This window comes from Neolamprologus multifasciatus, chromosome 23 (assembly GCF_963576455.1).
Source record: "Neolamprologus multifasciatus chromosome 23, fNeoMul1.2, whole genome shotgun sequence".
Classification (NCBI taxonomy): Eukaryota; Metazoa; Chordata; class Actinopteri; order Cichliformes; family Cichlidae; genus Neolamprologus; species Neolamprologus multifasciatus.
Window position 1 is genome coordinate 4,329,245 of NC_140460.1, and position 25,963 is coordinate 4,355,207.

Here is a 25,963-nt window from a genome sequence, read left to right on the forward strand (position 1 = left end):
AAACAGGTCTTAATAACACCTGTTGTAAAAAAAAATAAATAAATAAAAATAAAAAAAAGATAAGAAGCAACAATAAATTAAAAGCGACAGTAGAAAACTCTTAGAAACTCTCAGAGGTAAAAAAAAAATTGTGTGCAGTTTCCAGTTTCTTTGGACTACACATAACCAGCGGCTTAGTATATAACCACTTAGCAGTGGTTAGTTAAGCGATTAATTAACAACACTCTCCCGGGTGGATACAGGCATCAAAACGAGCAAACCCCCTCGGGAGAGCAGCCACGACGACAGTGGGGAGTGACGTTTGATTTGTCCAAAAGAAGCTCGCAGGAAGTGACGCCTCCCTGTACGCGACGGGCGGGATATCCGCAGTAGTAAGCTAACTAATAACATGGCGAAGACTTACGATTACTTGTTTAAACTACTTTTAATCGGCGATTCCGGCGTTGGGAAGACCTGCGTGCTTTTCAGATTTTCAGAAGATGCCTTCAACTCAACGTTTATCTCCACGATAGGTGGGTAAAAGCCGAATTATCGGTGTGGTTTTGGACGAAAAGAGACATAGGAGTAGCCCATCCCGACAGGCTAATTCTGCTAACTTTTCTGGCTAGCATTCATATTGTACTACAGGCTAGTCAGGAAGCTTTCAACCGGCTAGTTAGAGGGGCTTTCTAGAAACCTCACAGACGTTGTAACCGGCCTGAATATTTGGCAACCTCAAATATATGTGATTTCCATGAGAGTGTACCCCACCTGACATTTTTATCGTAATAAATACTTTAACAGGGGTAAACTGAGCTAGCATGCTTCAAAGCTAACAGTGATAGTTGGCACTGTCATTTCCCTTATGACAGACTGCCCTGTACTTCGCACTCATGCTGCCAACGTTACAAAAGTGTGAATTATCTCGTGCATTAAAAACAGATATTGTTACTGTCTGTGGGGTGGTCAGGCAAAGTTTGTGGTGCTTCTAAAACAATTGATGTGACTTTTTTTCTTCAGGTATTGACTTCAAAATCAGAACAATAGAATTAGATGGAAAGAAGATCAAGCTACAGATATGGTAAGATAGACAAGTCCATAAATTGTCTTCATCTGACAGGGTTTGGTGATGGATGACAGTGATATTAAGCATGCCTGCACTCTTTACTGTTTAGAATAATTGTTCTAAACTGAGAAGCATTTCTGATGAAGAAGCATTTCAGTATGATGCAATGCAATTTAACAGCAACACAAACTAATTTAAATTTATTATTTAAATTATTTAAATCAGAAAGAATGTTTCACAACAATGTTATCGTTAAAAACAGGTATTTACTTATATTTACATGATCACTGCCATACCTGTATTTTCTGTGTGTATTTATTAACCTACAGATGGAAAGTTCCCAAACAAACAGACTCCTTGTACTCCCCACATTTGGTCTGGCCACCATTGGGCTAACCCTTCTTAGGGTTAATGTTAAGTCTTACCCTAAATCTAATCCTGTATCTCCAAAAGTTGATTCTGTTCATCTGGACGTAGCGTTTTCTGGGAGAAACGTTTTGTCACTCATCCAAGAAGTCACCTGGATGATTGAGAATGCATCAAGACCTAATCCTGTATATTTTAGAGAAAGACAAAAAGTACTTGATATTCTTAGAATTATTTTCTTTGTCCCCCTATTCCTAAGACTTGAGATAAATTCAAAAGCAAAATACCACACAGCCTTGACTTGGGTACCTAGCGTCACAAACGATAATGACCTCACAGTTATTGTATAACTGCTGTACTGCGGGACAGTATCTACTACTGTAACTGACCAGAATAGGATTGTGTCAAGCAAGGAAATTCACCAATACTTGTATGGAACACTTGGAAACTTGGTCCTGCTCCCTATTTTGTATGCTTTTAAAAAATCTCTAAAAAAGCTGTTATACCTTTAATGTGTTCTGTGAGGACAGTTAACAGATGTGTCTTCTGTGTAGGGATACAGCAGGACAGGAGAGGTTCAGGACTATCACAACAGCCTACTACAGAGGAGCCATGGTAAGTTGCATCGTCAGCCTTTCAGATGATACATTAGCTGAGATAATCTCTGGGAATGGAGTAGGTGAAATGATGTATGTACTGCAGCATAAACCTCTACTAGAACCACACCCCACATTGTTGTTAATGCCGTGTACACCTGAAAAATCAGGTGTGCTTACTACAGCACCTTGGCAGTTTTTGCTAGTCCCTCCTACAAGCATACAGTTAGTATGCTTGTATTTGTGAACCTAATTGGACCTTCTCACCTTTGACCAAAGTCCTTTTACTTTCCTCCAACACAACATGATTCATCACCAGTCGACAGTGTTTTATCTCCGTTTCGTTTTATTGACATAGTACTAATTAATAACAAGTGGTTATCTCACAGTGGTTACATGAGCTGCATATTTTCATTAGAGTTGACTTTCAGCTCTGTTTCTGTGGATCAGATAGATTTAAGAAGTACAGCACTGATCTTAGGTTACTGTGTTTTCTTATGTCTTCTGCTCTATGACCTCTGCAGGGCATCATGTTAGTGTATGATATTACCAATGAGAAGTCCTTTGAAAACATCAAGAACTGGATACGGAATATAGAAGAGGTAAAAACCTTGCATTACTCGTACTTTTCTAGTTCTTTCTGTTCAGATTTGTTCCTCTTTGGTTAATTATTGATTTTGATCTTCTACAAAGTGCTATAGAGTAACGCTGTAGTTTTGATTCAGTTTCTGTTACGATTAAAATTATTATACCCAGATAATTAAGATAAAGCAGTTATTGTGCTAGGCCCTGTTTTGCAGGAACCCTCTTGTTTTGCCTTCTGCACATCCTTCTCCTTGTAATTTTGTCAACAAATAAAAGTCCAAATCCTCCTGCAGGGCTACGTTTATTTAAGCAGCTTAATCTATTTGGGTTTTACAGAATAGTTGTAATTATAATTTTTGTGTTAGGGCTCAACGATTGGTATCAAATCTGAATTTCTAAGTGCTTAGAATATCAATTTGGACACTAGCTGATGTTTATGCCCATGTTTTGCATTGTTATTTGTTATTCATTCTCTCTTTTGTACCAGAGAAGCAAAATTATAATTATAACGTAATAGCAGAACTATTTTAATGTTACTACATTAAATGTAAACTTACAGATTCATGCAGAAGTTTTAATCATTCATGATGAAGATTTTTTTGGTGAAAAAATAAATAAATAAATAAATCCAGAGACCTTCTTCGTCAGCCTTATAAATAACCGACACAGTATTTAATGAGCGTAAAATACACAGCAGGTAAACATCAACATCAGTTACCTTTAGTAACAATGTTCTTATTTACTGCTGAGCTGGTGGCATTGAACAAGGTGAAAACATACCAGTATATTCTTAGTATATATGAGGTCGCTTTCCTACCTGTTCACCACGAGTTTCTTTTCCACAGCATGCATCAGCAGACGTGGAAAGGATGGTCCTCGGGAATAAGTGTGACGTTAATGACAAGCGTCAAGTGTCCAAAGAAAGAGGAGAGAAGGTGGGAATTGATTTGTCGGTGATAATGTTACTCTGAGGTCCCTGCAATATAAAAGTAGTGTCTGAATAGTCCCGCTAATGACTCTTTTCTTCTGCTGTCAGCTGGCGCTGGAGTACGGTATCAAATTTATGGAGACCAGTGCGAAGGCGAACATCAACGTGGAGAATGTGAGTTCAGTTTTCAGTAATTACTTGCTAGTTGTTGAAAGTGGTGTTGTGGAAGATGGCCAGCTTAATTATTTTTTTACTGTGTAAAACTAGGGGACAGCACAAGTGCGACAGTTCAGATGTTAAATCATTTTTAACTCTTGAAATCCACACCGGACAACGACACGATTGTACTTGGTTCAATATATTAGCAGGAAGCAGGGTCAAACAGCTCTATCAGAATATTACAAGCATACCTAAAACCAAATATTTATACGTTATAAGAAAAAGAAATATTATTATTATTATTATATAATTATTAATACTTATTTATCCCAAAGGTTGGGAAATGACTTTGATACTCTTAGCTAAGTTTTTCTTTGAAGTATAAACGACGTGACTAAATATATAGGTAGAATATAACAGTTCAAAATAACCTTGAAAGGTAAAGTACTACAGATCCAATAAATCAAAACTTTTAATATGATCAAATAATGATCTTAAATCTTTCTTTTAATTCTTTGTTTAACAGGGACAGTGCAGTTTAACATAGTCCAAATATAAAACATGAAACTGATGTACTGCACATAAGTTTATAGCTATTGCTAATTTCTAACTATTGTCCCTTGTTGGGTTTACATTCATAATACACAAAGTTACAAAATTCAATTACATGAAAACCAAAATACACCATGAATACAACTACAGTTAATAAACAATGTAAAAAAGGAGGAGATAATTTTATCTGAAATGAATGTGGCTATTACGGCATGACATGGTTAAGAGTTTCTGTGTCTTTAAACACATTAGAGAAAGTTTCCAGCTGCAGTGTGGTCAGAATCCATTAGTCATGCACAGCCACAGAATCCAAACCTTTTGCTCCTCAAAGTGGATACAAAGAGATATAGCAAAGATGAATTCCTTTATCAAGTAATATGGTCGCATTCCAGCAGCTAGTAATTCAGTATTCAGGCCGCAGGAATGTTTCTGAGCATTGACACGACTGGGATTTCCCCAATTTTCAATCATAATAAGTGTAATCCCTCCACATATCTTCTTACTGCTCAGATTAATATTCCTGTCTCCCCCAAAGTCCTAAAGCCAGAGGCAAGAAAGTCTGAGTGCAGCACACCGAACTGCCCTCACTGGGTTTCCTCTGGTCTTGGGGCGTTTTCACATGCACATGCACTTTGTTGTAAACTCGTAGCTTTTCCTTGTTTTTTTGGTATTCGGTTTCTTTTCACATGGAGAAAACTCCAACCAAACCAAATGTGGAACTATAAAATACACAAGAACTATCAGTTTGCGCCACAGACACATCTGGACAATAAACAAATACAGGATGAAGGTAAATGGCCTGTATTTATATAGCGCTTTACTAGTCCCTAAGGACCCCAAAGCGCTTTACACATTCAGTCATCCACCCATTCACACACACATTCACACACTGGTGATAGCAGCTACATTGTAGCCACAGCCGCCCTGGGGCGCACTGACAGTGGATAACAGGGAGAGTTTAGTTAGCCCTCACTTCATTTCGTGGTTGATTACTACAGTTTTTGCCCTGGGCACATGTGTGGTACTCTCAAACTTGCCGCCTACACGTTGTAGTTGGGTCAAACGACCTCCTCCAAAGAGTCTCGGTGTGGTTGTTCTGAGCTGTGCCTGAATCTAATCACCGTGTTCAAAACCGCACAAACAAACCACCCTAAAGAGAAAATGAATTATTAATAGAGCACTTTTTAAAAGCACATGTTTGCCATAGAAGGCACCAAAACAGCACACAACAAATCCAACGAAACATTGATTATTTTTGATGTTTTTATTATTCTAATAATAAATAGAGGGTAATAAGAAGCCACTCTGAGTTAAAAGCCAAACAAAATAAAAAAATGAGTTATTGTCCAAACACTTTAGATTCCCTGTGATAATTGCTGGAACACTTGTTTGTTTCCTCCTGTTGTTTGGGATTACATCGTCTTGTTGTTTATTATTTATTTCTTAGTGATAATTGTACTGAATTATTACTTCAATGCGGTGCAATGATCTTATATGTTTTGTGTTTTTGTTTTTTGGTCTGCAGGCCTTCTTAACGCTTGCCAGAGACATTAAGGCAAAAATGGACAAGAAGCTGGTAAGAAAGTAGAGAAGTGAAAACTCTATTAATAGCTTACCCACAGTAGTTTCAGTAGGTATGGTGTTAATGGTGTTTTCTGCTGTCTGCATGTTTTCCTAATTAATGGGCTTTAACATTTGTGCATTTTAGGAGGGAAACAACCCACAGGGCAGCAATCAAGGAGTAAAGATTACAGAACAACCCAAGAAGAGCAGTTTCTTCCGCTGCACGCTGCTGTGAGAAGACGAGTGCGTCGGCAACCACCATCGCCTTAACCGTGTCCCCCCACTGGACATAACTGGACAGAGCACGCTGATCTGTTTTATCCTTCTTCATTTGTCTTCCTCCTCCTTCTGATTTGTCCCGTCATTATGTAATTAGGAAAAGGAAAAGTTTACCCCCCCGCCTTGGTTTACCAGTCTTCCTTTAATACCTGTGGATCTAACTGCTGTGGGCTCTGTTACATATTTAATCTCATTTCTTTTTTCTCCCCCATTAATTAATATTTTCAGTGTAGGCACAAGAGTGAAAGATTCTTAATGGTCACCTCCTTAAATACTAAGAAAGATTCAACCTTTCAGCAGTGACGGATAATAATTAAGGGATTCGTTCATCAAATTTGAGAGTTTTAATATCTACGTAACTAAAGAGGCTAATTTTTTAAGCGGCCGTTTCCTGAGTTTATCATGTTCAAAAGCTGATTGTGCACAGCTAAATACCATATGGATTGGATACAAGTATTCTTCTTCTTAGAGATTAAGGACGTTGCATGTACAACATTGCCAAAACTCTGTGCACAGAAGAGCACTAACCAGAGGAGAAAGAAGTGGGAGACCTCAGTGCCCAGCTGAACAACAACAGGACAAGTCTGAGAAACACACACAGAAACGCCTCACAGTTCCTCATCTGGCAGCTTTTTAAAAGAATGTATTTGTCTAGACTAGTTTTGAAGTGAGTAGGAAGTGCCGTTGCATTTCTTTGAACAAGAATATAACTTTTTCAGGTGCGTTTTGAGCCTTTAATCCAACACAAAGGCTGATTCTCCCGACGCTGAACTAGCCGCATTGTTTGCTTCTTTAGTCAGCACAGCATTCTTCAGCTTCTTACATGATAAACTTGCGTTAGGTGACACGATGCAACATTCGAAGCCAGAGGCGATGGTTGCTGAAAACAGGTTCCTGATGAATCATTCCATTTATCATTAATTTAATGTGCTATTACATAAAAACAAATATCCTTTTCTTTCAAAAGGAAGGATGGTCCCCAGTCACCATAAACCTTTAGGGAGCGCTGTATTTGATCCTTATGACCAACAAAAGACCAGATTATACTTAAAGAATACGTGTATTACACTCATTTGTTTTTCTAATATTTTGATTGTCACCTGTGCTTCCAAAGTGATGCGTACAATCCCTGAACCCCACACACACAAGATATTATACTAGATATTTGTCCTGACAGGGTGGTCTAGCTCTTTCCTTACTGTCCAAATCTATGTAAATGCATCGTGTTAATATATATATATATAAAATTGATTATGATTCACCGTATTACACAGTAATGCCAGCACATGTCACTCATCATATCCACAGTGGGGTTTACGTGTCCTTTCTTCTCGTGTCTTCTGCTAAAACATTCCAGTCCTCTTTAATGTGCAATGTAATGTATGAAAGAGCCCTGATTTTTCTCTTGTGTTCACATGTCTGCAGTAGGGTTGGGTTTTTAGAAGGGGGGGTAATTTAAGGGCACACACATGCTCCTTTTTGATGTTGCTTTCCACACCGTTTTAGCAATACCTACACTGACCACCTGGAGGCTACACAGCAGAAAGAGTCACAGCAATGGTGAAAGTGTGGTTTTATGCATTTGTACTCGTTCCGGTTGTCTGTTCCAATGGGGGAACATAAACACAACTGTTTCCTGGGCCTTGGATATGTGCTGTGCTGTAGCAGTATTTATGGAGTGAAAGAAATCATAGCACCAAAATGACAAAGTGCCCTTTTATGTTCTTCTTGATTATGCACTTTTCTTCCTTTTTCTTTCTGTTTTGGAAAAAAAAAGATTTCTTAACATTTATTGTCTGTGTTTATTGCAAGTCTTAACTGAAAGCAAATCATTTGCATGCACAAGATTTCCACAGAGCCTCTCTGGGCTTCTTTAAAACATCTGAGCACTGAAACCAGAAATCTAGAGATTTTCTTTTTGTTTTCACAACATTTTTTGTTTGTTTGTTTGTTTATGCATTCGCGTATCTTCTAATGCTTTTGGAAACCACCTTCTTCCACCTCTCCTCCTGTGTTGTTTTGGTCCAGTATTATGACCATCTAATCTATGCATTCTTGGTGCGTAGGAAACCTCAAAAGGCTTTGCACAGTTGACTTAATGAGCTTTATTTGAGATTAGAATTGTGCAGAGGATCCTTGATCTTGTTTTATTATTTTCTGCTGTCACTCCATGCAATTACACCGAGAGCTCATCAGAGGACGAAAAATAGGAAATTGAGCAAATCACGTCAAAGGCCAGATAAGCAGGTCCTTTGAAGCGGCGCTGAAGAGTCATCGAATCAAACCTGTAACAAAACGGTTTTCCTGCGGATTTAAGGAAATGTCAGCTTTGCTGGTTTAAATTTGTTTCGGCTGTTTCTTAAAATCACTCTCAGTTAAAATCAGTTCACAGCTTGATGAAAATTCAGCATTGTGAGCTACAGTCTGCCGTTGCTTTATTCTGTAATTCTCTCCCAAATGTGACAGTTCTGTGTTCGCATATCTTAAGCATTCCTGAACTACAATTGGCTTTCTTTGCTGATTACTGATGGGCTTCATGTGGAATAAAGTAAATAATTCAGCAATTGTAAATAAGATCTACAATGATTGTACTGTAGTTTCATAAATCTTATTGATCTACACTTTTTGTAGATATGTGTACTTTTGATGATTTATTAAAAATGAGATTCTTAAATGTGTCCAGTATGTTTTTCCTGTGCAAAAACACAAAACATTTGCAGGACAAGTACTCTTGATGTTTTTCTTTAATTTATAAACAATTAGCATTGCATTCAGGGTAGCTACACCTGTTCAGCTGGTTGTTGATGCATCTACCCAATCACATGGCAGCACCTCAGTGCATTTAGGCATGTAGTCAAGGTCAAGATGACCTGTTCAAACTGACAGATGCTGTCCCCACTGCTGTTCTGCATAGGCCTGAACCGCCCAGGCTAGATCATTAACATGACTTGCTACGGATACCGACTACAGGATGGCACAATTGTTATCCTCTACATCAAGCTGTATGCCAGGAGTAAATGAGACAAATTGCAATGTCATTCAGGCTGGAAACGTGTAACAAAGAGAGGGAAGATGGTTAGAACTGAGAGGACTGCACTACCAGAAGACGACACTGAGAACAGCTACGAATACCTGGGAATCCCACAGGCAAGTGGGAACCACGAAGAGGCCGCTAGGAAAGTCGCAACCACCAAATACCTGCAGAAAGTAAGCAAGTCTTGAGCAGTCAGATGCCCGGCTCGGATAATCAGCTGGCTAAAGGATGAGATGGAATTCCAGCACCCTGAAACTGTCTGCTAAGAAGAAGGAAGGCTGAGGACTAGTGAGTATCAGAACCACCATCCAGGATGAAACGGCAAACATCCATGAGTACACTGAAGTAAATACCTCAGCATTGACCCCAAACTGGGTAAGTGGCTCCAACAGATCCAGAGCACAGTCCCATAAACAGAATTAATATATATACACTGTATATGTCATCATATATCATCAATTGGTTAACTGGTTGCACCATGACACCAGTACAAATTGAAAATTTTGGTTCCTATAATCCAGTTTCTCTGAAATCTATTTATTGATGTTTTCCCATCCATGATGTAGAGTTTTGCGTTGCAAATGAATCTGCCACTCTACCACATGGTAATATGCAAATGTGTACGGCATCGAAGTGGCGCAAAAACTGCAGAGCAGTCTATTGCCTCATATTATCACGGAGAGATTTGTGGAGTCAGCATGCCATCTATTCCACAGCGTCTGTAAGCAAGCGTATTGTACTCGTGCACTTCCTCCTCAGCCTTACAAACAGGGAAAGAATATGTCTGAGCTGCAGCTCTCACTTTAGTGAGCTGATGGATGATTAGACTGAGGCTACTTCTCCCTGCTGCGTTCTCCTCTCTGATGTGGTTTATTTTCTTCTCTATCAGTAGTTGGCAGTTTAAGGATGCTTTAAGGTTTGCAATAGGGGCCTGTTTGCTTGAGGAGAAGACATATGAGCATTAGTGGTTCCCTGATAACTTTCTTCACCAAGGTTTGAAAAAAAAAACCCAAAAACATATTTTTCATAAAATTGTGGAGGAAGTGGAGTGCGTAGGTGGGGGCACTTTGTGTATAAATGGAGAAGAGCCCCGCAGAAAGATTTGCACTGGAGCTCAACACTTCTGCTTCACACCAGAAAGACTTTGACCTTTGTTCTGACTTTTTTCTTTTTAACAATCGTCAGGTGGGCGGTGGATTTTCTCTGAAGCGGATGTCGATATTACAGGAATTTTTTTTTTATTGAATCATAAATCAGTTAATAAGTCACCTATTATGCCTGAAAGTAGGATCTATTTTTCTTTAAAAGGTGCTCACCTGTCTATCATGCACTGCATATAAAAACAAATATGTTTTTACTAATAATAAGTCACATAAAATGCTGTGGGATGTGGATGTACTGCATGTCGTCAGTGACGTCTAGGAAGTTTCCCAGATGTAAATCGTTTTTCGGCACTCCGTAATAATCTGGCCCTGGAGTAACGCGGGACAGCTGGAAAGTACTGATAAAGTCATTTGAGGTTTTTTGTTGTTGTTGCTTAAAATCACTCAGACTGTAGCCTCTCCTTTCACTTGTGTTTTATCTCCAATCTGTTAAGTCAGAATAATCACTTGAAGGTCATTTTCTCCACAGCTTTGCGCATGTGTGCCCGTGTGCGTACAGCCACAGATACAATCAAGACATGCAACTTCAGCCTTAACGTATGTGGAGTATCTGAATAATTTAATTTCTTATTTAGTGATGTTATTCAGTGTTTTCTATGTGTCTCTTTAAAAAAAACTATTCTACTGTACTTAAAAATTTACTGTATTCTACTTGGATCAAGTAGGGTTTTGGCCCCGCCCCCAGACAGGTTTTTTCAGGTGAGCGAGCTCAGCCGAGTCATTTTATCTCGGAGCTGCCAGACAGGGTGAGTAACTTTTCCTATGAGTTTATATTTGACGCCAGAAGCAACACTATTGAGTCACAAAATCGGTATTCCGTAATGAATTATGTGTTCATATTGCAAATTTAAGATGAATTCACAAATATAATTGATAAAGTCTTACAACAGATACTGCTGTAAACAAAAGTATTAGTGAGTAGACTCCATCCTTTAGCTCTTTGCCATTTTAAAGGAAAACTGCATTATGTTTGAGATCGTTAAAATGCACGGGAACTAATAATAATTCACCTGAGGAACTGTTGATAGACATCACAGAGCACTTCACCTGAAACAGGAACAATGAACATTTAAAATGCATATTAGCACCCAGCTTTCATACCTGTATGTGGTCTGTACTGCAGGTGCGTAGTTAATGTACAGAGTAAATAAACTAAATTCTTCATTTGTGCGCAGTGATTTTTCCATTAGCCATAACTGTCGATTAAATGAATCATTACGCAGGAGGATGGAGGGAAGTCAGACGTTTCAGGGACAACGTGATCCTTACACCTGGTTCACAGAGTCTCAGCTTCAGTCTGTCATCAGGAACGGTGTAGTCCCCGAGTGGTTTCATGGGATCATTTCCAGAAAGTAAGTTTATGAGATATATAATTGTGCTCGCATTATCATTATAAAAGAGGGAAGAACATCAGGTTATTCCAGCTTTCCAGGACCCTTCAACCCCAGAAACAACCCTGATAACTCATAAACTACAAGGTCATTCTAAATGTGGGTCTTGTACAATAAAAATGTAAAACCATTAGTGGCAACATCATCAATGTTAAAGGCTTCATCACTTGCAAAACTAAAAATGTGGTCTATATGATACAGTGCCTATGTGATGCAACATCTATAGGAGAAACATCTCTGAAAGAACAAATTAATGAACATTTAAGTTCTGCAAAGAGGAATAATTTAACCAGTCCTGTTGCAAGACATTTTATGAAAAACATTGCAGTTTGCCTTTATTTTTTTTTATAGGCATTGAAACCATTAAGCCCAGTCAAAGAGTCGGTAAAATGAACTTTATCATGAAAAGACAGAAGCATTCTGGATATTTTGTTTAAAGAGTTTATTTCCTGCAGGTATGAATAAGAATGTTTTTATGTTTTTAATTAGATTTTCTAATACTGATGTTGTTGTTTTTTTTAAATATATTGAATGTGTGATTGGTTTCTGCAGTATACTGTTTTATTTAAACACACACTGTTTGGTATTTTGTAATGACCCTGATGAAGGCCGCACGTCTTCACCTCATATCATATCATACCTATATCATTACCTTCCATCTACTCCAGTGGAAGGCAAACAGTCCAAAATATGAGGAGCTAAGACTGAAAGTTATCAGTTTTCATGACCTGATGTGATTGTCTAACTGACTGAACATTTTGTAAATGCTACATTTCTTTATTAATGTTTATTAAACTGTTAAATCGCTCACATGCCACGGTATTCCAATATTTCTGGGAAAGCACAGGGTTCTCTCAACCTCCCATCTAATAGCCTTTAAACATCTAGGCACAAATATGTGTCAGCAGAGATTTGCATTTACTTTTCCTATAGTTTTTTTTACTCTATTTTAGGCGGTGAGACTGAAACTAATCTTTCACTCTGCAGGTTTACTTTGGTCACTGCACAGTAAGTTCCATAGAGTAATGGTTGATGCACTCAGCTAGCATGTGAAAGATTCCTGGTTCCATCCTGGAAGGAGACTCAAATCAGGGAACAGCTGAAAGTAGCTTACTTCACTTAATATGAGACCAAACCTGTGCTGTACAATTGCACTATGAGAGATGATTATATGGGATATATTACACAATTACCATGTTTTAAAGCTGTAGATCAGTTATTAAATATAGCTGGAAAAAGGACTGGTATACTTATATGATAGTTTAGTATCGTTAATTATGGTGACAGAGCAGTTAGCACTGTTGCACAGGAAGACCAGCTGGTCTGCATGTTCTTCCTTTGACTGTGCTGGTTCTGTCCGGGTACTCAGCAGTTCAAAGACATGCATGTTAGACTAGCTGGTGATTCTAAATTGGCTGTAGGTGTGAACTCTTTCACTATGTCATATGATGTCATATGATATACAAAAACAATTTGTAGAATATGCCCAAAGGCCAGGCTGATTCCCACTATGATGTGATTCACATTTTAGTGACAGCTACTGTTTATAAATAACCCCAAACCATAAAATGTAAAGATTGAAGTGCATGCATGAAAGAGGCCTTTGTTTGTGGTCCTTTGTGTAGGACAGCAGAGGAACTGCTAATGGCTAAGCCGCCGGGTTACTTCCTCATCCGAGTCAGTGAGAGCAGGATCGGCTACACTCTCTCGTATCGGTGAGTGTTTTCAGCATGACGGAAACCTTATTTTTAAAGTAATGTGCTCACACACTTAGTCACCCTGACGCTCCACTCTGTTCACTCTAATGTACTGACCAATCAGTGCCGAGGACCGCTGCAGACACTTTATGATTGATGCACTGGAACATGGCTCTTACATCATAGTGGGGGAAAACAGGTATCACCGGTTTCTGCATGACCTGGTGGACTTTCATCGTAGAACTCCCATCATGCCTTTCACTCAAGTGCTGACTGTTCCTTGTGGACAGGTGAGAAAATGTGCTTGTCTCAACTGCATTCATGCTTTTTTATGTTATTGTAAACTACAGGTTTACTTTTTAGTACATTATATAAGCTCAGCATAAGCTAATCAAGCTAAGCTAAGTAAGATTAATTGTGTAAACTACAATAAAACATCTGTGCTGTAACTTTTCTACATCTTCTCAGGCTTCTAATGACAAGACTGACTATGCAGAACTACTGTTTCGCTCAAGAGGTCCAGACTCCAGGGCCAGTTTGCCACCAAACAACTTCCAGGTTCCCAGCATAAATCCACCAGGGTCAAGAGAGGATATCCCACCTGCCCTTCCTCACCGCCCAAATTATTTGGGAAACTCACCAATTTTGCCTCCAAAAAGCCAAACAAATAGACTCTACCCTTCTTTGGAAGATGAGTTTCAACACAATACCTCTCAACCACCAGCAGTGGTAAAAATGGCCTTTTCTTTGCAGTTAGCATCCTTTTATACGAATCTAAAGAATAAGTATCAATGAGCTACTTGCTGTGAGTGACTGAGAAGTCTAGATTTTTGACAAATTAGAAGTAAATGTAACCCTGAGTGTTGATGGATTTGTGGTGATGCACATTTGAGATGAGGTTTTCATTAACTTTAAAAATAAGAAGTAAAGAGATCTAAAATAAATAAATAAATAAATAATTTAAGTTTGTCTTTATGTTCATCTGCAGCCTCTCCCAACACCCAGGAAGAAATATACATGTGATAATCCTCCATCCAACCAGCCTCCCGAAGTCCCTTTTCGAGACTGCATGGCTCTGAAGCAGAATCAGGCTGTCAGAACAGGCTCTGCTCCTGAGAATCTGCCCACGTTTGCAGGCTCTGAACAACCGCCCACTACCAACAACCAGCAAGCGAGGAATCAAGAAGTAAAGCCGTCAGTCGTCACCAACCTAAAGAACTTCAAGAAGAAATTCCAAAAGAAGAGGGGCCCGTTGCAGGATAATTCACACGAAGAGATTAACACTGACAGGGGTGAAAATGATGAGCACGAGTACCAGGAGATCACGGGGGGGTTGACCTTTTGTGATCCACCACTTTCCTCCAGCTGCACTCCTGTGAAGCTGACTAATGACATGTTACCCTTAGAATATATGCCACCTCCACCTTTTGCTCCAGGCTACGGACCCACATGAGAAAATAGAGTGTATGAAAATATAGTGAATATGGACAGTTCACAGTGATCACCTGAAACTATAATAAACAAGTGAGTCAAGTTAAGGAAGAGGGTTAATGTGTACATGTATCCTCATCTGGGCAAAGGAGAGGAAGTGGTAGGCTCCATGCTGGAAAAAATACTGCATTCGTCCAACCTTTATGATCCTTTATCTTTATGACCTTTATTCACCTAAAGAGCAGCTTAATATCAAAGCATTGCACCAGTCTTTCATTCTTAGGATGTGTCTACAACTGGCTAATGCAGACACTGAAACACAGTGAAACAGCTAGACTAGACACAAAATGTGCCTATCAGTTTCTTCAAAGTTTACTAATTAAATCATTCCGTGTGTTTTCTTTTCCCCCCCCTGTTGTATAAGATAACAGAGGCGGGATAGCTGCCTCATCCTGTTTTCTGGATGAGGCTTAGCTTAGCATAAAGCTAAGCTAAGCATAAAGCTTAGTTTAGCTTTATGCTAAGCTAAGCTAAGCCAACAGCTGCCACAGCCTCATAATATTCCTATTCCTTTAACATTTAGGTCGCAAGAAATATTTATTATGCATAAAATTATAGGATAGATTAAACTGCCTCCTTCATGCAAATGTATTTAGTGTCAAATTATATATTCTTTTTTTTAAAAAAATGTTTCATACATTAAAAATCTATACAGACAAAAGGTGCCACATTAAAATGAATAATGCAATAAATTTGTTACATAGATGTCTACCGGAAGCCAATTTTCTGCCATCTTTGCATACATGCTTTCAAATTTAGGTTAAAGTTTTTCATACACTTATTTAGGATATTAAAGTCTAAACATGCTCAGGGGAATTTTGTAGCATATGCAAATAAGAAATAACAGCTGCTTTGAGTAAAGGTGGCATGCTGCTGCATCACATGCAGATCTCTGATCAGAAGTGTGATAGAGATGATTTTTTACAGGTGGAAACACACAGCAGTGCGCTCTTAAAAACATTATTTTGATTTTATGGCAAATAAAATTATAGCTAATAGCTAGCTAGCTAAAAGAATACAGAGCAAAGGAACTGACCTCCCAGCCCATTGTTCCTTCAGTGGGCTGGTTTCAGTCATTATGCAAATGTACTGTTTATAAGATAGGAAACCTGCAGTCAGCTGAGACTGAAGAAGTCACTTGGATGAGTGACGAAACGTTTCGACCACAAAACGCTACGTCCAGATGAACAGAATCAACTTTGGGAGATTCATGCTTTATTCATCCCTCCACACCGTACTGACAGAAAAGTCTTGTATCATTACGAACTACCATCTAGTGGCAGCAAAACACACAGTATGCTTGCACAATAAGTAGTACAACAGTGTCAACGTGTCTGGCTTGAAATGGTTACTATTTTTGTGTTTTACCGTATTACTTTAAATCAGAAGGAAACATTTACTAATAGCTGAGACTATTTTAAACACGTATATACTCACCAGCTACTGTATGAGTGCTGTAGATATTATATGATTATTATGAGCTTGTGTAAGAGAAAAAATCAGCTTAACAAAAGCAATAAATCTCAAATATCAACATCTATAAAACACTCATAAATATTTATAAAAATTGTTGGGGGGTTTTGTCTTGATATGGAGGGTTTTTCTAAATATTTTTTGTTATATTGTTTTCTAGAGGAAATTGTATCTATGTGATTGAGCGCAAAAGTAAAGTGAAAAGTAAAGTAAAGCAAAGTTGTACAAAATCCATGATCAAAGTGTAATTAATTTTTGAATATCCTGTCGACTAAGTGCGATCAAGAAAACAGAATCGACCAAGTCAATGTTAGCCAATTCGATATAAGGAAAACAGCTGTCGGTGTTCGCCTGAGCAAAGGAGGAGCAAAAACCCCGTAATGAGTTCGATTTGTTTTCATTTCTGTTCAGAGTCATAACGGGACGACTGCCAGCATTTAAACACCGCCCTCCCTGGCTACAAAGGTGAGACAAACACGCGAATCCGAACGTCTGGGGGTGACGTGACATCATCCCTAAAGCCTTTGGATTCCAGCTCGGGATCTTCCTGCGCTGTTTCATGTAATGATCTAGGAAGTAGTCCCGCTATCTGAATCGACTTGTCTTTAGTTTTTAAAACAGCAGAAGCGGAAAGTTTCTTCTCTTTATAAGCCAAACAGCTCAGCGAGAATATGTCTTTCGTCCCAGGTCAGCCGGTGACTGCTGTTGTGGTAAGTTTGAGGGCTGTGGCTCTCCACATTTAACCGCACTCCATTGTTCAGCTTCTCACCCGACTTTAGCATCAAACCGTATCGGTGCAAACTTTGAATTAACTAATGTTGGGTAACTATACGCGCTAACCAGCTAACTGGAGTTTTTGCTAACAGCAGAGCGACTTTCTTTGTTTAGCTAAAAGCAGTTGAGTGATAGCAGCTGAACAGATATGAGCACTTTATGTACCCAGTAATGTTAAATTTAACCGAATAACTCATTAAATCACTGCAGCAAAGAACTGGGCACTAACGCGGGACACAAAGGGTGACATGAAGTTGACCGTTAATTAAAAGACAACAGAGTTTATCGTCAGAAAACTGCTGTTAATGAAAATGGGCGTCACCACCTTTGGAAATCAGGCTTCCTGGTCTTCTTCAAAGCTGAAGATCTAGCTGGAGATGGACAGCTGGGATTTTAGCAGGCCTGTGTTGTGATGCAGTGATGCATATGTATGTGACAAGCACTAAATTATCAATACTAGGAAATCTGAGCAATTGCTGTGATTTGAGCTAGCTGATAAGTCAAGTTTTTCAGAGTCAAATCTTTGTTTAACTTGATATATTTTCATAAATCACTGTTGCTTGATCTTTTTTGCTTTTATTTGACATTTGCAGCTCAACATTTGTCCCCTCAGAGTCCCTTTTGTATAAATAGACTGAAATATTGATGTAAAAGAGGCATTGCGTTTGATTTGTCCTGATCAAACAAAACAGCAGTCAGTGATTTGTGGGGATTGGATGAGGGTGGATCCATGCCCACCCAATATATCCACCTTGTTGCCTGTGTCCCCTAGCATCAGAGAGTGTGCAGGGGCAGGGAGGTTGTTTATCCCAATCATAGTCTAGTCAGTTGTGTGTAAGAATCAGTTTCTGTAATGTCTTCTAAAATACATTTTTAATTCTTAATATAATATATATATTTTTTTAATGATCACTCAGTTGTGCCCCTGCTGGTTGACACACACTTCAGATCAAGCCACCTCCTATAATGAAATACTATAAGATAGAAGTCCTGACTTGCGCAATAATTGCGCTACTCTACTATCATTGTTTTTTGTTCAATGCCCTCAAAGGACGCGTGGGTGTGTTTAAATTCCCGTTAATTTTTCAGACATTTTTGAGTCATGAATTCTCTCATACAGGAGGTAGTTGCATAACATTGTAACACACACACACACACACACACACACACACACACACACACACACACACACACACACACACACACCCTCTCCAGGGGCCAAAACCTAAAGACATAAATCCAGAAGTTTGTTTTATTTTCAGAATAATGTTTATGATATATCATAGGACCAATAGTAAAACTGCATGACCAATTTAACATAACAGCAGCATAACAGACACTCCATGTTTGAGCTTTTTTCTCCTGATAATTCAGCTAAAAAAATGTTAAAATATGTAACTTGAATAAATTTTTAGAGGTGATGTCAATTTTTTTTCTGCCTGGAAGTTTCTTGTGGCTCCTTCTTGCACTTATAAAATTATGAGGAATCAAAAATGCTGGAAAGAAATGTGGCAAATTTTAAATTGCAAAATTTTGACCTACTTTTTGAACTTTGAGAATTTGTAACGTGAAAAGTTTTTACAGCACAACATCATTCGCATGAATTCAGTAAATATAGTACATTTATTATGCATTAAAAAGTCAGTGGATTCAAAAGGTGGGAATGTATTTTTCTTGCTTTAGCTGCTAGAGTTACATAATTTTAAATAAAATTTATACAGTACATATAAGTATTATGTTACAGGTCTGCACAAAAATACCTTTGAAGCAGGTTTACTGTAATACACAAACTTACTAGATGTTTGTTTGTTTTTCATCAAGTCTCGAACAGCTAAATCACCTGTGTTGGCACGCAGGTACACCTTAGCCCCCTCAAAGCTCTAATCTATATCAGATATTATGAAGAGTCATAATAGACTGGTGTATGCCTTTAATGCACAATTAACAGCTATTAAAAATGTTGTATGATTTTCAATTCATGTCTATAAAATTATACATCCCTAGCAACCACCTAGCAACAAGCTGAAATTGCACATTGTTAGCATATAAAGAAAGACGTCTCACTGTGATTGAGTATATCAGTTTGCCAACAGCATGAACACGTCAAAAATACTATAGCATACACATGTTGACTTTTAAGTCTGCCTGTAGGGTCCTTGTGATTATGCAGACTGTGTGAATCCGGCACATTGAGAAAAGCAGCTCAAGTCATTGTAGCCACACTACTGAGAGGCTGTCTGATTATTCACTGTCGCGCACACAGAGCCAGTCTTTGTGTTTGAAGAGTCCCTCTGAGTCATCTTTGTCTGCGATGTAGTGAAACTGCAGCTGCTTGTCAGTGTCAAGGGTAGGGCCCGTTGAAAAGAGTCTGTCTGGACTCGATTTTAAGAAAAAACAGCCTCTGAGATCGATCGTTTGCCTGCGCTGAAATCTAGAAAATGTGTCTGTGGTGATAAGTCAGTGCTTCACTACCTGATGGGAAGATAAGTTGTCCATCTTTCTGTAATTACTGCGATGTGTATGTCAGTTGGGAGTAGAGCAGGGCTCTGACATACATTTGAAAATTTGCGATAACGATATAACTGACGATATAATTGACACTAGACAAAATACTTTACAACTCCACAACTTTATTAGTGCAAAAAACCCCATCAATGTATTTTCACTTAAACAAGCAGCTGTTTTTTATGTGCATTAAAGTTATATAAAAATGTAACAGTGCAAATGCAAATTCCTTGCTGACAGTTTAACCAAAAGGCGTTTCCAGTGGAAACTGGCCGACATATCCTCAGCATAACCATGTATAATATCCACAAAACTTAAAAAGAGGTTATACACACACACACAATACGGTAATATTATGTTGAAGCGCAGTACGTATCACTCCGCGAGGCGCCTGCCTACGACAGCCGTAATGCTCCGACAATCCATCAAGCGGTGCGGCTTTGTAGCTTAACAAAGTCGTACTAAAACATTTGACAGATTTTCGAGCGCCGTGTACATAAAATCGTTTCGAGGTCAGTAATGTGCCGTATTTTCGAAACAACTCGGTAATAACGACGGCCCGCTAGCATGCTCTACCAAAAATAGTGCTTTGTTGTGTATCTGACGGACGAAAGCCAAACCAGTTCCACCACTGAAGTTGCAGCATTTTTACAAACCAATTCTGGTTCATCCGTTTCATTCAACGATCCGCTTTCGCTCTTCTCATTCTGCGTCGCCGCCATGTGCGTATGTAAACAAAGGCACTGCGCATGCACGTTTTACCCATATTCTATCGCAATATTTCATTCATTTTTCTATCGTTGCCCAAAATTACACCGGTATTACCGTGAACGGTATGATATAGCCCAGCCCAAATTGGGAGTTGATATAAAAATATGAAACGTGTGCTTCGTGCATGCATACCATCATTTCAGTGCTTTTTGGATCGTAATGATTTCCAAGCATGAGCTGCTATATAGGACAATATACACATGGGTTTTAAATGAATGCAGCAAGGGGAAAGTTACAGCTGTGATTATTTACAGTGATGGGAGTAACGAGTAATCTAATTACTATTCCTATCATTACAACGCCGTTACCGTTACTAACAAGAAAATGCAGTGCGGTCGCGTTACTATTTTTCAACAAACAGACGGTTGAAGCTGTGTTCAGCTTACCGCATCTTATATCAGTTGCACGGAAGTAGCTGTAAGTAATCTGGGCGCTACAGCTTTAAGCAGCTGCGCACACTCCCGCGGACAACAATCACTTTCTGGCAGATGATCACTTTTTGGCACAAACACCTGGAGCTAAGGGGGAAAACTATCCCATGAGTGCTGCTGTTTGCACCATGTCGACCAATCAAAAAATGACATGGCAACATGAGAGAGGGAGAGAGGTGACGTTTAGCGTGTTTGGAGTGTGTAGTTATAGATATAGTATATATATAGTAGAAATGATTTTTTTTTTGGAGTGGCACAAATAATTTGTGTGGCATCTTATTGAATGCAGAACAGCTGATTGTTATGTAAATAGTTTAAAGTGGTTCTAAAAAGGGTAAAAGGTAAATGGCTGCAAATAACTGTTATTTGCAAAACTTGTGCATATGATTTTAAAATTGACCATTTATATTTGCATTTAAAGTTATGAAACATGGTTCAATAAAATTCAGACACGTGAGGTTGTGCTGAAAAGGATGATACCAAACAAGGCAAAGTAAATAGTTTTAAAGGTGGGAAGGAAATCAAAAGTAGTCAAAATTGCCAATTATAGCCTGGACCCCAGAGGGTTAACAAGTAACGCAATAGTTACTTTTCAAGTAATTAATTACTTTTAGAATCTTGTAACTCAGTTATTAACTCGGTTAATTTTTTGAAGAAGTAACAAGTAACTATAATTAATTAATTTTTCAAAATAACTTGCCCAACACTGATTATTTATGGGTATGGAAGTGTTTCATTTTTCTACCTTCATAGTGAAGAGTTTTTAATCCGATCGTAGCGAAATGTGAAGGGAAGCAATTGCGTCCTTTCCATGGTCCTGTCAACCTAATTTAACTGGGGTTTATCTTATTAACATTAGCAGCGATGGAAACAAGAACATATTTCAGCAAACGTGACTGAGCAGCACACGAGAAAGCTTGGTGATAAGCCTACCCAATATTTTCCTCAACGGTATTACGGTAAACGGTATTTCCTCTCCCTTAGAGATAGGGTGAGAAGTTCGGCCATCCGGGAGGGGCTCAGAGTAGAGCCGCTGCTGCTCCACATCGAAAGGAGCCAGCTGAGGTGGTTCGGGCATCTGACAAGGATGTCTCCTGGGCGCCTCCTGGGTGAGGTGTTCCAGGCATGTCCCACCGGGAGGAGGCCCCGGGGCAGACCCAAGACACGCTGGAGAGATTATATCTCTCGGCTGGCCTGGGAACGCCTTGGTGTTCCCCCGGATGAGCTGGAGGAGGTGGCTGGGGAGAGGGAGGTCTGGGCCTCTTTGCTTAGGCTGCTGCCCCCGCGACCCGGCCCCGGATAAAGCGGATGAAGATGGATGGATGGATGGATGGGTATTTAATGTTTTTAAATTTGTTTTCTTTTGTTAAACAGGAACGCGTCGAGATTCAGAAGCTGCGGCAAGGAGAGAATCTCATCCTTGGCTTCAGCATCGGAGGAGGGATAGACCAGGACCCCGGGCAGAATCCCTTCTCTGAGGACAAGTCTGACAAAGTGAGCTTATCTGCAGCTATCATCTCTTTACGTGCAGTCTTTTCATTTTGATTCTCTCCCTTTGTTCTTAATAGAATATTTGTAGACAATAGTGATGTAGCCGAAAGGAATAAACCCACGAATGACCCTGTCTTCGGGTCACTCGTTTTGGTTATGTGGATTTTATTCTTAATTTGACAAGACGCTGAATATCCACCCACAAGTTGCCATTGCGCTAAAGCGTAGTGGTACAAGTATCCACAAAGTACTTATCGTTTTGGTTAACTACAGGCCTGAACACGTTACTCATGGCCTCGGGTGGTGACTAAACAAACTCAGCAGAGCCACAGAAAGGAAGACTTCAGGCTTACATTAAGTCATGATGACTGCACAGAAATGTACCAGCTGATTTGTTAGAGAGGAATAAGACTTAGATACTGGCTTCTACACTTTTATTGTTTCCTTTATTAACATATTTTTGAGCATTACAGGAACTTTGTTGTGAGAGATGTCCTCTGTGCCCTTAAATTAACAACAGATCAGGCCTCTGTCCATTTTTCTCTTTATTTTACTTTATTTTACTTTAATGGGACAAAAATAATTTCTTATGCTAGTGTGTCCTTTACACTTTAAGCACTTGATGCTTTCCCCCTGGGATCCTCCTCCTGTACTGCCTCCAGACTGGCAGTATTGGAGGCAAAGGCCTTCAGGGATATCCTGTATTATTTTGGACTACCCATTTTAAACCAGACCTGCTCTCCAATTGTGGTAAAAAAATGAAACGATGAGTTCTTTGTTTTCACAGGGCATTTATGTGACCAGGATATCACCTAAAGGCCCAGCAGACTTGGCCGGCTTGAAGATAGGAGACAAAATAATGCAGGTATGTAGTGAAATGAAGTTTTTCTTTTTGAATAGTTGATCCACAAGATGGCACTGTGTACCTCAGGAGCAGTGCTGTGATGACTTTTACTTTTGGTATTTGATTCTTTTAATTTCAAACTAAGTTCCTTCCTTCTTTCCAGGTGAACGGTTGGGACATGACCATGGTGACTCACGATCAGGCTCGTAAAAAACTAACCAAGAAGAGAGAGGATGTGGTACGACTGCTAGTAACCAGGAAGTCGCTTGAGGACGCTGTCAAACACTCTAAGTGCTCTTATCCCAAACACTAGTGTGGTGGCTCTACTTTTACACAGACTAATGCCATAGCCAAGGAATGAAGACTCACTTGGGGAACACATACTACCCCAAATAGTTGCACCGTGGCCTTTATACTCCAGTAATGCAAAAACAGATAAGTAAACAAACTGAGACAGATCAGTTTGTTCATTCAGATCAGTCTGTAGAAAATGAGACTCTGTTATCTGTTTTGTTTTTTTTCTCTCATTTGTGGCATATCCGATTATAACTGATCTCGGTAAATTATGTGAAATAACGCTGCTTGAATAACAGCATTTGAGATATTTGCAGCGATTATCATCTTCATTTGTACTTAAAGCAATTTAAATGAGCATTTGGAGAACATTTAATAGACCGGTTCTTCTGCAAGGGGTGTTAACTCATTTGTCCACCCCCCCACCCCTTTTTTTAAAAATATAGGTTATTTGGGAACAATCCGAGTTTAATTTGTTTTCCAGCAGCTGACCAAAGTTAAACTGGACACACTGGACACACCCAGAAAAATTCACTGTTGTTTATTCATCTCAGTTAAAGAACCAATATTTTTTCTGCCACTAACACAGCAACAAATGCCAAAGTAAAATCAAAGTTTGTGTAATTTAGTATTTCCAGTTTTCTTTTTGGTACAGTATATTGTATAAAATCTATGCAAAAAATGTCAATAGAGCCAATTTCCAATGTGTTTTTTTTCTTAATGATAATTCTACTGATGCATCACATTTTTCAAGTTGCATTCAGTGTAACATCCTCTCACCTTATGCATCTGTTAAAGTAACTACACAGCCAGAATTACAGTAAAGGTGTTTCATATGAACATTACTTCACATGTTGGATGTTTCTGGATGCACACTTGTCAAATGAGCTTTCTCATTTTCAGCATATTTGCTTCCAGTTACCTTTTATCGGCTTCAGAAAGAGAACAATGCTTTTTTTTTGTTTGTTTGTTTGTTTTTCCTGGAGGAGATGATATTCAGCAGTTGGCTCCACTGAGACTGTTTTGAGGTTTAAATAGTTTTGTTTCTTGTCACTGAACAAAAGTCCAGTTTGAAACTGTAAATCAGCCAAGAAGGAGTGAATGTTGTTTGTTAACTTGAAAATGTGCACGGCAGCCTTAAATGTATTAACACTAAGTTTTAATAATTAATTTCCAATTTACCAGTGTGGTATGATCTCACTAGTGCATCTTTCCTGCAACATGTAATAAATGACACTGGAGACAACTTCTAATAAGTATGTTTGCTATGAAACCTTTTCAGACTGAAACCGATATTCTGCTACATTTCTTTTACTTTTGGGTGAACTTACTTTTTTTTTTTTTTGGTATGTAAGTTGCTTATAAAATATTAAATTTTTTACAATATTATACAAGCAATAATCAAGTTTGTAAAATAAATGGTTTGCTCAAATAAAACACCTGTATAACTGTAAAAACAAACAAACATGCTGCTGGTCATTTATTTATTATTGTTTCATACTGTACTGTAGAGTCGATTTACAGGCACCTGTGGGCCTCTCAGTGTTTTAAATTCATGTCATCTTAGAATCTCTAAGTTTTTGACGAACTGCTCTGTTGGAAACCACTGCTTCAGAAAATGTCAGTATAGCGGTATTTTTATAAAAGTTTAGCCTACAAAATTTTATGTTTCAAACATTTTGCTCAAGACTTTGTAAACTGTCAGATGAGCACAAAGTTTGTTTTGGTCTTTTTGTTGTTGTTTGTTTTATTGTAGAACATTTGAAAAGTGAATGTTTGTCAGATATAAAAGGAGTTCTGCTTTTTCAACAATGGCCGACTGAATGCTGTTTAGAGTTGTACTATCTTGATATGTTGATGTCAGTGGGTCTGATCCAAACGTTGTCAGGGTGCTCGAACACGAAACCAACAGATTCAGATAATGTCATGTTAATAGAAAGGACCGCATGTGTGAAACGTGCTAAAATCTGCGAATAACAGACATACAGTAACTGATTACTTTACCCCTCTTTTTTATGTTGCAGGACCTTCAGATAGCTTCGTGATGCCAGTTAAAGAGTAATCAGCTGACATTTCAAAGCAAAGAATCTATTCCCTGACCTTTCCGTGTTTAGCAAGGCTTTTTGATACAGTGCGCTCTTCTTTTATCTCTTAAATGTGTCCGCTATCGGCTATTCAAAGCATACCTTTGAACAGAGGTCTCAGATAATTCATAGAAAGGAACCTTTCCATTGTGTTGCTATAACTGCATATGCCTCTAATATTTCATTTTCCACTTTGCGCAGTGACAAGTGTGTTCAAAATAACACTGGAAGTGCATAATTGTAAACCCTTTTTTGGGGTACAGATATGTTCCAGGGCAATAAAAAGTACACATTTGCACCAGTTCTTCTAGATTTTAAGGTGAAATATTAAAGCTATTTAAGGGGAAAATTTAAAAAAAGGGAAATGGGAAAAATATATTTACTGATTTTAAAGTTTTGCTGTTGTTTTTATTTGCATTTTATTAATTTTGAATAGATCAGGGCTAC

General features: G+C 38.7%; 3 protein-coding genes across 3 annotated transcripts; all 3 read left to right on the forward strand.

Moving 5' to 3' along the window:
- The first annotated feature begins 46 nt into the window (after window positions 1-46).
- Window positions 47-8,751, forward strand: LOC146490766 (ras-related protein Rab-8A). The gene is made up of 8 exons (XM_085150803.1): window positions 47-512; window positions 1,000-1,060; window positions 1,966-2,026; window positions 2,532-2,609; window positions 3,438-3,527; window positions 3,629-3,694; window positions 5,757-5,807; window positions 5,940-8,751. Exons 1-8 carry the CDS (start codon window positions 389-391, stop codon window positions 6,027-6,029), a joined length of 621 nt encoding a protein of 206 aa, XP_085006929.1. The 5' UTR covers window positions 47-388; the 3' UTR covers window positions 6,030-8,751.
- A 124-nt stretch (window positions 8,752-8,875) lies between these two features.
- On the forward strand, window positions 8,876-16,731 carry hsh2d (hematopoietic SH2 domain containing). The gene is made up of 5 exons (XM_085150799.1): window positions 8,876-11,622; window positions 13,287-13,376; window positions 13,483-13,648; window positions 13,827-14,087; window positions 14,347-16,731. Exons 1-5 carry the CDS (start codon window positions 11,405-11,407, stop codon window positions 14,809-14,811), a joined length of 1,200 nt encoding a protein of 399 aa, XP_085006925.1. The 5' UTR covers window positions 8,876-11,404; the 3' UTR covers window positions 14,812-16,731.
- Window positions 16,732-16,854: 123 nt separating this feature from the next.
- On the forward strand, window positions 16,855-25,848 carry tax1bp3 (Tax1 (human T-cell leukemia virus type I) binding protein 3). The gene is made up of 4 exons (XM_085150804.1): window positions 16,855-17,032; window positions 22,178-22,297; window positions 23,082-23,159; window positions 23,302-25,848. The coding sequence occupies exons 1-4, from the start codon at window positions 16,994-16,996 to the stop codon at window positions 23,449-23,451; spliced, it is 387 nt and encodes a 128-aa protein (XP_085006930.1). The 5' UTR covers window positions 16,855-16,993; the 3' UTR covers window positions 23,452-25,848.
- Window positions 25,849-25,963: the final 115 nt, after the last annotated feature.

Bases quoted from the DNA above. Each gene is read 5' to 3' on its own strand.
- LOC146490766 (XM_085150803.1), top strand. From the start codon at position 389: ATGGCGAAGACTTACGATTACTTGTTTAAACTACTTTTAATCGGCGAT. The intron at 1,061-1,965 runs GTAAGATAGACA...TCTTCTGTGTAG, and splicing joins AAGATCAAGCTACAGATATG to GGATACAGCAGGACAGGAGA. The intron at 3,528-3,628 runs GTGGGAATTGAT...TTCTGCTGTCAG, and splicing joins CCAAAGAAAGAGGAGAGAAG to CTGGCGCTGGAGTACGGTAT.
- hsh2d (XM_085150799.1), top strand. From the start codon at position 11,405: ATGTACAGAGTAAATAAACTAAATTCTTCATTTGTGCGCAGTGATTTT. The intron at 11,623-13,286 runs GTAAGTTTATGA...TCCTTTGTGTAG, and splicing joins CATGGGATCATTTCCAGAAA to GACAGCAGAGGAACTGCTAA. The intron at 13,649-13,826 runs GTGAGAAAATGT...ACATCTTCTCAG, and splicing joins TGACTGTTCCTTGTGGACAG to GCTTCTAATGACAAGACTGA.
- tax1bp3 (XM_085150804.1), top strand. From the start codon at position 16,994: ATGTCTTTCGTCCCAGGTCAGCCGGTGACTGCTGTTGTG. The intron at 22,298-23,081 runs GTGAGCTTATCT...TTGTTTTCACAG, and splicing joins CTGAGGACAAGTCTGACAAA to GGCATTTATGTGACCAGGAT. The intron at 23,160-23,301 runs GTATGTAGTGAA...CCTTCTTTCCAG, and splicing joins TAGGAGACAAAATAATGCAG to GTGAACGGTTGGGACATGAC.